This window comes from Spodoptera frugiperda, chromosome 5 (assembly GCF_023101765.2).
Source record: "Spodoptera frugiperda isolate SF20-4 chromosome 5, AGI-APGP_CSIRO_Sfru_2.0, whole genome shotgun sequence".
NCBI classification, from domain to species: Eukaryota; Metazoa; Arthropoda; class Insecta; order Lepidoptera; family Noctuidae; genus Spodoptera; species Spodoptera frugiperda.
In genome coordinates, this window is record NC_064216.1 from 549446 (window position 1) to 563582 (window position 14137).

Sequence of the window (14137 nt, forward strand, 5' to 3'; positions counted from 1 at the left end):
ACTAAATTAAAAAGTATTTGTTTTCATGTGAAATCAGAAGCAAAACACATTGCCAACAAATTGAAGACCAAACTTTTGATTTTGATCGTATAGCTTTATGTACAGACGCAGTAATAAAACGAATCTTAATTGTTAAAAAAAGATTATTTGTTATAATAGCATATAATTGAAGTTCATCCATTTAAAAAATCAAGAATAATTAATAAATTTGATCATGTTCGTTATGTAGTACTTTATTCCATTTTAATTTATGTGAATAATAAATTAAGTTAGTTCCTCGAACAAGTAACAAAACGTTTTGTTCAATACGAACGAAAAGGCCATAAAAAGAAAGATGGCGACATTCTGTCGTGGTAGTGCAAATCGCAGTGGATTATATTTGATTGTCTGAAAAAATAAGAATTGGTGCGTGTTTTCAACGACTCTGATGACTGAAATCTATTAGAAACAAATCAACAATGAGTGGACGTCATCGGGATTACGACAAAGGTATTAGAATGGCATGACATAAATGTATTTAAAAATCTTTGCTATTAATTACTCTTAGAGCAGTACTATCAGTATTCTAGTGTTAGTATACTCAAATATGTATTTTTATTTATCTTTGCCAGTGTTTTCGCATTGGCAGGGTCGTCTCGATCCACGCGCGATGATTCTAGGCAGTACAAGGAAAGGCGCGATGGCCGGGACAGGGCTGAACGTAGACGTTCGAGGTCGCGCTCCCCGCGGCGTTGGTCTCCAGCGCGCAATAGTGCTAGCGATGACGGCTACTCACCCAGCAGATCTTCCAGCAGCAGAGATAGAGACAGGAGGAGCTACGATGGTAAGAAGTTTAAGGAGTATTGATTGAGTAGAATCAGTCACTTCTGTGACCTATATTGTGTAACAGAATTTAAACATGCTTAGCTAAATTATCTAATATAAAAAATTAAAAATATCAATAACACAGTCACAACTATAATAAATTACCTATCTCATTTTATTTGTTGTAGAGAGGAGTCATAAACATGATCAAGATTGGGATGAACCAGAGGATGTGCCGGCACCTCCCCCACCTCCTAGAATCACCAAAATATCAATTGGCTTCAACAAACCAAAAGCTCCTATCAAAATGAACATTGGTGGTCCGGCTAAGCCAGTTGCCAAGCCTACCATAGCATCGGTATTTAATGCTGATGATGATGATGAGCCCGAAGAAATGCCTGCAGAGGCACGCATGAGGATGAGGAATATTGGCAGGTGAGGCCATGGTCTAATCAAACAGTTTATTTAACTTGCCCCATTTGTTTGTGTAGGTAAAATTCATAATTGTCATTTTAACCCTTTCCTGATGACAGATCAATTTAAATACACACTCTTTATCTTGATGACCAAACAATATTATAATTTTTTTTTTTCCACAACTACCTCTAATTAAACTAATTCCGTATTAATTTAACTAAATATGTTTCACTGAATGTTACAATGGAATATACTAAACAATGTTTTCTATTTTAGGGAAACACCAACATCAGCAGGACCAAATTCATTTGGCAAAACAAAGCAAGGTTTCTGTGATGCCAAGAAAGTTTTTGAGAAGAACTTGAAGCAAGCACTTGAAATGGCAGATAAGCCAGCCATGCCTAAATTGCCACAGACTATATACAAGCTAGCAGGCCCTTGATGTTGATATATCGAGGCATTTGACTGCTTACAAGTTACTGTAGACAGCTTCCAGAGTGTAACACAGTCAGTTAGCTGACCAAATAAGTGATAGTCAGGATATGCAATGTGAACGGATTTGAAAATGAGGAAAATTTCATTGAAAGTTGCTGGTGCATACAGGTGACACAATAATGGCCAAGTGAGGGATGGAGCTGTCTCAAGTAACTTGTTTGCTAGAGCCCTAAATCATTTGCTTAGTCTTTAGTTTAGTGACAATTTTTCCAATTGTCTGTCAACTTACCTGAGAACAGTTTTAGAAATATTTCTGAAGTGAGGAAATTGAAAGGTTTGGTATGGTTTACTAGTAGGTTTTTAATACTACAATGTAATTGGTTTTTATTGTGGATTTCCTCAAGTTGTTTGCAATAAGTAGCCTGTCCTTTAGTTAGTAGCAACATACTAAAATAGTGTGTGTAGGAGACAGTAACCATGCACATAATAGACTGTCTTGCTGTTGGAATTGATTTAGCAATTTAAGGCCACAAGCACATGACTGGTGCCATAAATGCTTGGCCTGAGCACTTCAGTTGGGTTACATGTTTTTTTAAGGTATAACATAATATTTCAGTCTTCTGAAAACTATCATAATGACATGCACAAAATATTCAACTACAATGGAAACAAACTGGACTTTATGGAAGGAAATGTATTTAGCTGTGAAAGTTGTGTGGCATCACTAGGCTACCAACCGTCTCAAGTTATGTTTGAGATACTATTGTACCAAAATTCCTTGAAGTGATGAATTTAATAATGTGCTACTTTATTTCCTTATAAATATAAAATAATATATTTTATTTAGATACCTATTAGGACATTACATTCATGGAATGTTTCATGTTTTCAGTCATGTTACAAGATTAGCTATCTTGTAACATTTTTATTATAATACATAGTAACTATGAAGATTTTCATTTTCAATAATACTTCCATTAATAATAGTGTATGAGATTATTTGTTTTTCTGATAATATAATCAATAAGGTATAGAATTGCTCATCATAAAATTATCAGCTTCTTTATTTCTTAGTGACAGTGTAACTTTTACTGAAAAATAATTTTCAATAACATTTATGTATTGTACTTATAAACAAATAAATGGATAAATTTTACTGCAACATTATTTTCATTTCAACTATAGCAGGGCTCAATGGAAAATAAAACCCACATGTAAAAATAATAAGGTATATATTGTATAATTAAAATCTTTTTTAAATGTTTTAACATGGGTATATTGATTCAAACATGATTCTTAACAATACATAAATTCAACTTTTTATTTCTTATCGTATTTGTAGAAGCCCTCGCCAGCTTTCACACCAAGTTTGCCTTCAGATACCAGTTTGTCCAGCAATGGAATAGGGTTGAAGAGAGGCTGGTCGGGGTACTTCTTGTGCCAGCCGTCGAGGATAAACTTGTTGGTGTCGAGTCCTACGTAGTCGGCGAGCTCGAGGGGTCCCATTGGGTAACCAGCACCGAGCTTCATGGCGGTGTCGATGTCACGAGCTGATGCATCACCTGAAAAAATTACAATAAGTTAATTTTCTCTAGTGGCCGAAAGAAAGGAGGAATCTATTTGTTCAAAACAAATATGTCTTCATTACACATTACACGTGTTTACCTCTTTCATACAGCCTGATGGCCTCACAGATGTAGGGCACTAGGAGCCTGTTCACCACAAACCCAGGAGTGTCCTTGCAGGTAATGCAAGTTTTGCCAACAGCCTTGCCCCACTCCATCATGGTCTTGTAGGTAGCATCGGAAGTCTCAGCCCCTCGCACCACTTCCAAGAGGCGCATAACAGGCACAGGGTTGAAGAAGTGGAGACCACCAAATCTGAAGTAATTTTACAAAGTTAGCAAATTTTATTTTGTCAAGGAAATTTTATTGTTGTAAATGAAGAATAGAATAGTGGTACTATAGTTACAAATTACAATAAGGTAAAAACTGAATAGGTAATAAAAACAGTTACAAGCAAAAAAGTGCGCGATATTTTTTGCATCATTTGTAACTGCAAAAAAGTTCTACTTAATAACTTTACAATCATGATTACATAGCTAGTTCTATTACCCGACATGCAAAGGCTAGCTTAGTTAGATAACTGACTGATAATAAATGTAATGTTATGTCATGCTGCAGTAACTATACAAGTAACATTACCTGTCTTTCCTCTTCACTACGGAGCAGATTTCATTGATAGATAATGACGAGGTGTTGGATGCAAAGATTGTATGGTTTGGTGCTACCTGTAAATAAATTATTATATGAGTATTTTGAATTATAGCATCTCTAATTAGTTTTTATAGAATCTCGGAAATAACTAAAGCTGAAGGTTTTGGATACATTTAGCCATGAAATCTTTTCCATTTCTTAGTGTTGGCAAACATACACAAAAAAATAGCAAAATTATAGTAAGTTAAATTAATACTCACCGCATCAAGTTGAGAGAACAGCTTGTGCTTGACACTGATGTTCTCTACAATAGCCTCAACAACCAGGTCAGCAGACTTTGAAGCCTCCGAGGGGTCAGTACTGGTCTTGATCCTGGCCATGGCCTCAGACACAAACTTCTCTCCCTCCTGGGGCTTATCCTTGTACACCTTCTTGGCGACCCTGCCAAGGTTGGCACCAATAGACTTCTGAGATTTAGCCAACACATCGGAGCTGACATCAACCAGGATTACATTCTGGCCTGCTTGAGCTGACACCTGTTGATAGAATAAGTTTTATTAATTTATTATGTAATTATTTTAATTCACAATTTCACAGATAAACTGAAATAAATAGGTTTGCTGCATAAAAACATTGTAGTTTCATCAATAAATTATTCTAAATTCAAAAAGCAGGTGTTTTATTCTCTGTCATAATATTTTAAGGGATTTGTAGTGTAGTATCATAATATCGAATGGTGTCATTTATCATTTCTTGTAAGGTGATGAGTTAAAAGCAGGTAGGTAAGTTTCAGATTTATCAAAAAATATTTATGTAGGTAAGTAAGTAGTAGTGAAATAAAACTTTACATTTAATAAATAGTAATAATGCAGATATAAATTAATTCAATAAGTGTTTACAGCATACCTGGGCGATGCCGGAGCCCATTAGGCCCCCTCCGATAACTGTAACATTCTTGATTGCACTTTGCATAGCAGAAGAACTGGAAAAGTTCCTCGCTATCACGCCAAATTGCACAAGCTTCGTCATTTTTTGGCTAATAAATAAAAAATTTAAAAGAATTATATCACAGTTGGCGGTCGGTAAACTTCTTCAAAAGTTATAAAATTGAAACTCCAAAGTTCAATCGGACAGACTGACAGCTACAGGTTGATTAAAAAAAATATTGTTGCTGCTATCTGAACTACGGGAAAACTCACTCACTGTATTCTCGAATTTTAGCATTTTCACAACAAAGTGAAACTTGTTTGTTAGTGACCGTGTTTATTATTAGCTTTTAAATGTATATGTAATCTAATTTTGTCTTTATCTATAAAATACAAAAATATTCGTGCAAGAGTAATTTCCTTAATCAAAGTGAAAAGAAACTATAGTAATAAAGTTAAAATGTGTTGAAAATTAAACTAGAACTCATGGTACTCCTGCGTAATCGTTCAAAAACAATAAAAAAAAATATAGTTATTTATGACGAGAATTGGTGGAGTTACATCACAAAAATACATACACAGAAAAATTGGAAATAAACTTAAGATAATTCAAGTACTTTTTCAATAGAAGACGTATTCAGGGATATTATGCAATTTTCTAAAATAGAGTTCTTTTTGAACTGTATGGTTTATGTCAAAGATCAACATGTGGTTTTCCAAAACGCTTCATTACACGCATTTATTTACACGTTTTTTTAAGTTTTCATTTTGATTTGTCATGAAAAAAATTGTTTCTAGTTCCATGATTGTATTAATATTTACAGAAGCTTTAATGTTATAGTTTCGTGAATACTGTAGACGTAAGTGATGTAAATTGAAAGAGTGTAATTTGTAACATCTGGTTCAACATTTTTCGTGACTGAAAAGGAACGTCTACATATAAATAAACACAACTTTTCCTCTAATTCAATTTTTATTCCAATAAATTTTCGTTTTATCTTACAGTTTATCAAAAATGTATAGTGTTATCATAAACTACAGATCCCTTTATGGCAGGTAAGTGATATTGTAAGACTACCAACGCGAAGTATTGATAAGGCTGTTTTTAAACATTATCAGTATTTGCACTTTGTCCGATCATGTACAAATATTAAGTGATAATAACTTTGACAAACGAGTTACATTTTACGCATAGTTTTCTACAAAACAGACTTTAGATTTAACTATATCAAATTGGGTACAAAGTTCTGTAACTCGACTTGCGAGCTGTTTATTTCATTTCAATACGTCATTACTTGACCGGCTTTTGGTTGAACAACACATAGAAAACGTTGAATATGAATAAATTAATCGGTATAACGAGGAGTTTCTCATCCTCCGCGTCTTTAAATGCTGTTAAAACGGTGACTGTTGTTGGCGGTGGTCTTATGGGATCCGGAATCGCCCAGGTAAGTTATTTTTTGCATAACTCGACCACAACAACTTTCTCTTCGATACGTAACGATGTGAATTTATTACTAGGTAACTGCCTATTAATTACTTTAGCTACTCAACATGTCTGATGAGTAGGAGTCTGTAACTTTTTCTTATAAGAGTTGTCTAATGTACTTAAACATGTTATTTATTTTAGATAATTATGTCACATTTAAGGAAAATATGACTACCCACACAAAACAATAATTATTATAATAAGCTTGTTACATATTGTTGATCTAAGGGTCATAGTTCTTTAAGTTAGAAATAAAAAGCTCTACTTTTTTATATCTGTTCAAATAGATTTAGAATTTTATTAGTAAAAAAAAATTAAACATGTCTGCCAGCCTAACCACTAATCTCTTATAGCAGGTCTAAATAATCTAGGTTAGTAATACTTTAGCTTTCTGCCTAAACTAGCTAGCTACAATTGATATCATCATAAAAATTTAATGTACAAAAAAATAATGTACCTAAATATTGTGAATTCATTGAAAAGTTTAAATTCAGGAACTTATCCTTACGGTTTTCAACCTTTAGACCTAAACAGTTTTAATTTATTTTATTTCCATTGAAATGCATCTGTTTTACATATTTAATGTGAGAACTTATGTAAAATTCTCACAATTAATATGCTAAATGGATGCTATATCAATGATATCATTAATGTTTAATAATAATATTGCATTTTTTTGTCTAATTGGCTCTTAAAAACTAATTCATTTGAATAACTTTTAAATGGAGATGTAGAAATATCTATGCATGTAGTAATTCTTTATCTTTAATCCTAAAAGATAAAAAGACATTGATATCAGATATAAAACATCTTTTATGGCATGCTCTTATATAATAAAAACAAACTAATATTGTCCTGCTGACTTCAAGATGTTGAATATTATTTAATATTTTTACCAGTTATAGTAGCATACAGTCTCGCAGCCTTAATTTCTGTTAGATGGCAACAAACTATTTTTATCATTGACAAACCACTCATGAAATGCAGATATACTAACCTATTATTTCCATTAAAGTGATAACATATGTATTTCCTGAAGATTCTAAGAGTCCTGTTATGAGTCCCATATAATATGAAGTAAGTCTAATTAGTAAATGTAGTCTCTTTTATTAACATTACATATCACTCAGGTTGCAGCCCAAGCCGGTCAGAATGTGACAATCATAGATGTCAACTCGGAACTGTTAGAAAAAGCCCAGAAGTCCATTCAGACAAATCTTACAAGGGTTGGTAAGAAGTTGTACAAGGGTGATGAGGCCAAGATTGCCAACTTCGTGAAGGAGTCCGCTGAGAGGATCCGAGTGTCCACCAAGCTGGAAGATGGGGCTGATGTAGACCTGATTGTAGAAGCTATTGTGGAGAAGCTGGATGCCAAACAAGAGCTGTTTAATAAACTTGATGTGGTAAGTACTCCATTCTCGTACAACAAAATATATTTGTAATAATTAATAATTAATGATCAGCAATGGTTTGCCCAAATCTCTCCTTTGCATAAGACATTAGGTACATAGATTTTATTAATATTGTTAAGTCTGAATAATATATAATCTTAAAGCCTTTCAGTTTAAATCTGCATAGATACTAACAAAAATATCATAAATATTATTTGTGAATAAAAAAAACGCACATAAAAGTAGATTGTCATGAGGTTTTTTATGAATAATGGAGTTAAGCTTAAATAATAATAAATAATTATATAATAATAAATAATTATATATCTTAGTTTCGGTGTTTGAACATCAAATGTTATTTGTGTTGTAAGTATTATAAATCTGTTAGAAATAGAATAAATAAAATTTAATTGAATAAATAACAAATGGTAGCCATAAGATTACATTAAGAAGAATAAATTATATTCTCTAGAAACAGCATCACATCAACATACTCCGATCTCCAATAGATTTTCAACTTTATTTTTTGGAAATAAGATCGGAAATCCATTGAAGAAAGATATTTTGAAATAGTTTGACCTGTGTTTACCTATTTAGCCTTGATCATTACTCAAGTGCTCTGTCTCTGGTTCCAGTTGTCCCCACCACGCACGATCTTCGCCACCAACACTTCCTGCATCTCTGTCAACGCTATCGGCGCTGGAATTCAAAGAAAAGACCGGTGAGTTGCATGTTTCTTCATATTGATAACATTTAAAGCTCCCAATAAAAACTACACAACTGTGTCTGAGCACCATATCGTCGTCTTTAATTGATACTAAACCGTTGTTTTAAGATTAGACGCTTTTTACTCAGCTGCTGGCTGAAAAAGTGTATGTGTCCCCAATCACCAATGGACTGAATGCCTTTTATGTAGCCGAAGAGCCCTCTCCTAAAAATCGGAAGCCTATACTTATTTTTCCTGAGAAATATAACCCGGGTCTTTTCAAGGACATAGTGAATAGGTACTTTCTGAGTCTGGGTCTGGGTGCTCCATCTTCGGCCTTAGCTTCGCCTTTCTGGCAGTAAGCGGGTTGGTGACCAAACGCAGCCTTATCAACGCTTAAAACTCCTCTTCTTTACGGTGACTGAACCGTCTGCTTGTTTGCCACTATCCCATAAAAACACGCAAAAAATCCGCATTTTGTGTATGGAAGTTTCAGGGAGTTAGATGTTTGGGGTATTTGCCTCCATAAACCGGACCCTGAAAAAAATCAGCAAATAATATTAAAATTTACAATCTAATCTCCAATTCCAGTTACGGTGGTCTTCACTTCTTCAACCCAGTGCCTGTGATGAGACTGCTGGAAGTTATAAAATGCGATAACACATCGGAGGAGACCTACCAGACCATGATGGAGTGGGGCAAGTCTGTCGGCAAGACCTGCATCACCTGCAAGGACACGCCTGGGTTTGTGGTGAACAGGCTCCTTGGACCATACTCTGCTGAAGCTATCAGGATGCTGGAAAGAGGTCAGTAGACTATAATATTAAGTTATATTTAATAAAGATGGCGGTTTTGGTTCACGGTGGGCTGAGGTTGTCATATCAACTGGGTTTTTGGTGTATTGTGTCTGTTTTAGGTATGAGGATAGGGATTTTACGATAGGCCAAAGTTCTATTGTATAGGCTGGGTGTAAATTTATTAAGGTATGTTTTTTTTTGTGGTGAACAGCTGCTGCTTTAATAGCATGTCACATCCATTGGCCATGGGCTATATGAAAGCATAAGGTATATTACCATAGTTATATACAAAGGAGCTATACTATGGCTACAAGTTACAAGTACAACAATACAGGATTTTGACATAGCATTTATGTATACACATTACATAAGGAAATATTTTTAGAAATCATTATTTTTATTCTAAAAAGTGTAAAATCTATAAATAAAAATCTGTTCTGTTAGTTTGTTATTGATTGCTATTAAGCATAATATAATAATTGTGTCCATCATATTGCATCTAAATAAACAAACAGACAGACAGCCAGACAGATGTGATGGGAAACCTTGTTTAATAATATTATATATGTATATTTATTACCTTCTTGCTTTCGATGGAAATTTGTATTATTCATATGTTGGTGTTTGGTGTAATTTGCATGCAGAAATTGCTTTGTTGGGATTTTAAGTATAATTCTATGTAAGTATATAATGTATTCATATATTTGTTCATATTCTATTAAATAATATACGCTACATATTATTATGTATAAATATAGTACTCTTTTTACTGCTTTTATGTAGGTAGTCGTAAGAAGCTTCAATTCGCAATTACATGCTTGCTTTAAAAGGGTATATCTTTTAATTTTGGTGTGTATTTTAACATATAAACTATTTATGTCCAGGTGATGCCACCAAGGAAGATATAGACATTGGTATGAAGCTTGGAGCTGGTCTTCCAATGGGCCCATTCGAACTGGCCGACTACACAGGTTTAGACACCAACAGATTTGCCCAACAAGCTCTATACTCTATGACCAAGAACGAAGTTTTCGCGCCAATCGAACTTCTTGAGAAAATGGTGGCTGAGGGCAAATACGGCATTAAATCCGGCGAGGGATTCTACAAGTATAATAAGAAGTAATTTTGATAAAGTTATACAATATACAACAGATACTATTTACCTATCGTTATAAAAATAAATATGATTTTATATTTCTATTAACTGTTATTTTACTTGAAACATTACGCTCTACACCTGAAGAAATAATAATTTATTTATTTATAGTAATTTTAAAGAATTAACAACATTTAAATTTAAATTAAAGAAACCCATTTCCGCTAGTGATGATAATTAACCCTGTAAGCGTTATAGATGAAACCTAAGTGTAAATATTATCCTTTTTTGTCCTCAAAAATAATTATTGACGTGCTAAAAAGGAAATATTTTCTATCTAGTTCTACCATGATAGATAACGTAGTTAGCAACCGTCGAAATAATCTACATATTTATTTGAGTATTGATTCATACAAAGATTAAAATTTCCCCACATATGTATAAAAATACTGTATAGTAATCTTTGTTTATTATTGTGAATTACTTCTAAATGACGCCAATTTGCAACATCTTATCGTACACAATTTAAAACATAAATGAATGGAATATTGTTTGTTTGGGTGTGACTCTTAAACTAAACTGCTAATCAGGGAGTAGATAGTTTATTACCATAATTTCAGCCCAGTTTACCCTATTGTTGTCATATATCTCGGTTTTGAACATGCCTTAAGTATCTGCTTGCAGCTACTCTAAAAATACCCTCTGCGCAACGCATTTTTTTAAAATCTGGCTCTTATTTCAAAAATTAAGCCACCAACTTGATCGGCTTTCTTCACCGGCTTCTTCATTAATTCTTGGGACGTAGATTGATTACCTACAATTAAAACTTTGCATTGTAATTAATCAACTGTAACCGATTACACACCAATATCTGACGATATATTCAGTCAGGTGATTGTAAGTGACGTCACGCTGTATACACTGCAGAACAAATGTAGTAGTAGTTAGTAGATGACATTGTTAGTTCTTGTGCTCGGGTTTGATTCTCTCCTAAATCTAGACACACGGCAGTGTGTCCGCCAAGTTCGAGCAAAAAAACCGACACACCGGCCGTGGGTTATATTACACGAACCATTTCGGGCCAAGTTCTCCACCTATAACTCAAAATCTATTTTATCTACGCATATGAAATTTCTAGTATCTATCGAGATCTACTTACTTATCTAAAATACAAAATTTCATTAATACCTATTGTAGATCTTGAGATATTGACGTCAGAAAATCGCTATTTTTACTATACACTCACTGACTGACTCACTCACTCACTCATTATAAAGCTTATTATAATATCATCTCAAAACTGAAAAGTGTAAGTGTGAGTCATTACCACTAAGGAATAAAACAAAAAAATTAAAAATGGTTACCGACCTAAAACGTTACGAAGGTTTGTATTTAGTCATTTAAGAAAAAAAGAAAATATTACGATTTGCCAATTCTTGGAAATAAAAGGTAGTTTTCTTCTTTGGCAAGTTTTAATAGAAAATTATATCTTCATTGCATGCAAACTTCTAAAATTACAAAATTGTTAAATATATCGTTGTTACATTTATTTCAAACTCGTATTATTATTTCAAAACTTACACAAAAATATATTTACATATTGTGATTTCAATTCTTAAATAGGTAGTTTTCTTCTTTCTTATCTTCATTGCATACAAACTTCTAAAATTACAAAATTGTTAAATATATCGTTGTTACATTTATTCCAAACTCGTAATTATTATAAAAAAAATATATTTCTTTGTATAAAAAAGTTAGTAATGAGAAAACCACAAAGCGTACAGTTTTGTTTGATGCTGTCCGTACAATATTTAGGTACCTACCTACTTTAAGTACTTATGTAATAATGATTAATTGATTATCATCACAATAATAATATTGCTATCGCGGTGTGTGGCAAGTACATGTGTTTTGATAATACACTGAATGTAAGTATATTATATACACATTATATATAGCCGTGTTCTTTGTAATCGCGTCTGAAACTTAGTCATTCAGTTTTCAAGACATTTTTCCTGTTTTCATGTCATAATAATTAAAAATATTGTGCTTGTTCCGAGAAATTGTTATCAATTTGGTAAATGCCTACAGTTGGTAGCCTTTATATAAAAATATATCGTCATAGCATTATGTCTGTTGCTGGCCGACAGGGTAAGCAGAGGTGTTAGTTGTATGTGGGTACTTTTGTGTGGATGTAGGACGTCCACTCACAAGGACAGACGACCTGATGAAGGTCGCAGGGAGCCGCTGGACGCAGGTGGTTATCAACCAGCCTATCTGGAAGTCATTGTACCCCAATGACTTCCAGATCCAGTCAGGCCTAAGTGAAGCAGATGTGATGATGATGACTTTTTGTAGTACAGCCAAATTCTTGTTCCCATGTGATATAAGTTTAGTACAATTATCATTATATACCTATAGGTATTTCTTTAGTCATCTGGGTATGAGAGATAAGATTTTGAGGAATTTGTAAAAAAGAAAAAATAATTCATAGGCCTGTAATGTGGTAGGATATGGTTATCAACCGTTTATCGTCTACTGCTGGGCATAGGACTGACCAATACCATGTCACTGAGCTCGATGTTCATATGCAACAACGGCTGGATCATTGATCAGATTTTACGATGTTGCTCTTGCTAACATAATAAGATTATTAAGAGATAAATGGTGAGCGATAAACGTATCTAACTAACGTAACGATCATTCGGAAATGTTGTAGCTGGTGCTGTATATTTAAATATTTAAACTCCATGGGATAAAAGAGTCGTGATATTATTAAAAGAGCAGGCAGATACCAATAATCCTATTTTTCACCAGACCAAACGATGTGACGTCAACAAGGATTTAATGAAGATAAAAGTTTAAAATAGTATTTGTTTTTTTAACTCCATCGTTGTGAAAACTGCGCGTGCGCACACAATGAAAATAGCCATGATCCGAGCACTGAATCACTGGGATTACCTATAAGTATTCATTATACGTTTTGGTTAACTGTAGTTACATACATACTTCTTTTATATTTAGGCAGATGTCTATTTCAATAAGTAGCTCAGTATAATATATAATAAAGCTATCTGATAGATTTTTTTTATTAAGGTTTGGCTTTTTTCCCAAAAGTTTTCCACTTAGAAGCGAAAGGAACTCAGTCGTCTATGTCTTTTACATACGTACCTAAGCTCAAGGGAAGGAGGAAATCCCATTAGGTATATATTTTGCTGCTAAAGGCTTACGTGACCTAACTCATCTATGGTTTTTACTTTCATAAATAAGTTGTCAATTACCTTTGAAATAAATTCCACGACACTGAAATCACCCTGGTATGTAGGGTACTTACTGATAACTATTAGGTAAACTTTAATTAATGGCGAAGGAAAATATCGTGAGGAATTTGAATTCACAGTCATTAATTCTGTCTATATCTTGAATGAATAACAAAAAATGTATTAAGATAGTTGTCGCAATCGATATTATGATGACAATCTCCTCTTGCAGGTGACGCGTCAGCCGAGGATATAGACATAGCTATGAAGCTAGGTGCAGGCTACCCCATGGGTCCTTTAGAACTGGCTGACTTCACTGGGTTAGACACTAAGAAGTTCGTCCTAGGTGTCATGCATGAGAAGACTAGACTCCCGGCTTTTGAGCCCATACCTCTTCTTAATAAGCTCGTCAGCGAAGGCAAGTTTGGCAGGAAAACTGGTGAAGGTTTCTATAAATATGATAAGTAATGATCTCTGAGGATGTTATGTAACAAAGGAATCTGCTAATATATTTTTGTTATGTTACTATGTTATCTAACAGTTGTTTTATTTAAGTACCTATTAGATTACTTCCTATCTTATAGGACCACCTATGTTATA

At 33.6% G+C, this 14137-nt stretch overlaps 4 protein-coding genes across 4 annotated transcripts; 3 read left to right on the top strand and 1 right to left on the bottom strand.

The window, feature by feature from the left end:
- Window positions 1-319: 319 nt before the first annotated feature.
- On the top strand, window positions 320-2818 carry LOC118272084 (PEST proteolytic signal-containing nuclear protein). The gene is made up of 4 exons (XM_035588411.2): window positions 320-489; window positions 629-823; window positions 993-1239; window positions 1498-2818. Exons 1-4 carry the CDS (start codon window positions 459-461, stop codon window positions 1661-1663), a joined length of 639 nt encoding a protein of 212 aa, XP_035444304.2. The 5' UTR covers window positions 320-458; the 3' UTR covers window positions 1664-2818.
- A 53-nt stretch (window positions 2819-2871) lies between these two features.
- On the bottom strand, window positions 2872-5030 carry LOC118272082 (hydroxyacyl-coenzyme A dehydrogenase, mitochondrial). The gene is made up of 5 exons (XM_035588409.2): window positions 4779-5030; window positions 4133-4408; window positions 3861-3946; window positions 3322-3536; window positions 2872-3218 (listed from the first exon to the last, which is right to left on the bottom strand). Exons 1-5 carry the CDS (start codon window positions 4899-4901, stop codon window positions 2977-2979), a joined length of 942 nt encoding a protein of 313 aa, XP_035444302.2. The 5' UTR covers window positions 4902-5030; the 3' UTR covers window positions 2872-2976.
- A 137-nt stretch (window positions 5031-5167) lies between these two features.
- Window positions 5168-14075, top strand: LOC118272085 (hydroxyacyl-coenzyme A dehydrogenase, mitochondrial-like). The gene is made up of 2 exons (XM_035588413.2): window positions 5168-5854; window positions 13770-14075. The coding sequence occupies exons 1-2, from the start codon at window positions 5848-5850 to the stop codon at window positions 14003-14005; spliced, it is 243 nt and encodes an 80-aa protein (XP_035444306.2). The 5' UTR covers window positions 5168-5847; the 3' UTR covers window positions 14006-14075.
- LOC118272083 (probable 3-hydroxyacyl-CoA dehydrogenase B0272.3) lies at window positions 5919-10385 on the top strand. The gene is made up of 5 exons (XM_035588410.2): window positions 5919-6246; window positions 7418-7690; window positions 8314-8399; window positions 8976-9190; window positions 10066-10385. The coding sequence occupies exons 1-5, from the start codon at window positions 6136-6138 to the stop codon at window positions 10302-10304; spliced, it is 924 nt and encodes a 307-aa protein (XP_035444303.2). The 5' UTR covers window positions 5919-6135; the 3' UTR covers window positions 10305-10385.
- Window positions 14076-14137: the final 62 nt, after the last annotated feature.

Bases quoted from the DNA above. Each gene is read 5' to 3' on its own strand.
- LOC118272084 (XM_035588411.2), top strand. From the start codon at position 459: ATGAGTGGACGTCATCGGGATTACGACAAAG. The intron at 824-992 runs GTAAGAAGTTTA...TATTTGTTGTAG, and splicing joins AGACAGGAGGAGCTACGATG to AGAGGAGTCATAAACATGAT. The intron at 1,240-1,497 runs GTGAGGCCATGG...TTTCTATTTTAG, and splicing joins AGGATGAGGAATATTGGCAG to GGAAACACCAACATCAGCAG.
- LOC118272082 (XM_035588409.2), bottom strand. From the start codon at position 4,901: ATGACGAAGCTTGTGCAATTTGGCGTGATAGCGAGGAACTTTTCCAGT. The intron at 4,409-4,778 runs GTATGCTGTAAA...TTCTATCAACAG, and splicing joins TGGGCTCCGGCATCGCCCAG to GTGTCAGCTCAAGCAGGCCA. The intron at 3,219-3,321 runs GTAAACACGTGT...TAATTTTTTCAG, and splicing joins CATCAGGCTGTATGAAAGAG to GTGATGCATCAGCTCGTGAC.
- LOC118272083 (XM_035588410.2), top strand. From the start codon at position 6,136: ATGAATAAATTAATCGGTATAACGAGGAGTTTCTCATCCTCCGCGTCT. The intron at 7,691-8,313 runs GTAAGTACTCCA...CTCTGGTTCCAG, and splicing joins TGTTTAATAAACTTGATGTG to TTGTCCCCACCACGCACGAT. The intron at 8,400-8,975 runs GTGAGTTGCATG...CTCCAATTCCAG, and splicing joins GGAATTCAAAGAAAAGACCG to TTACGGTGGTCTTCACTTCT.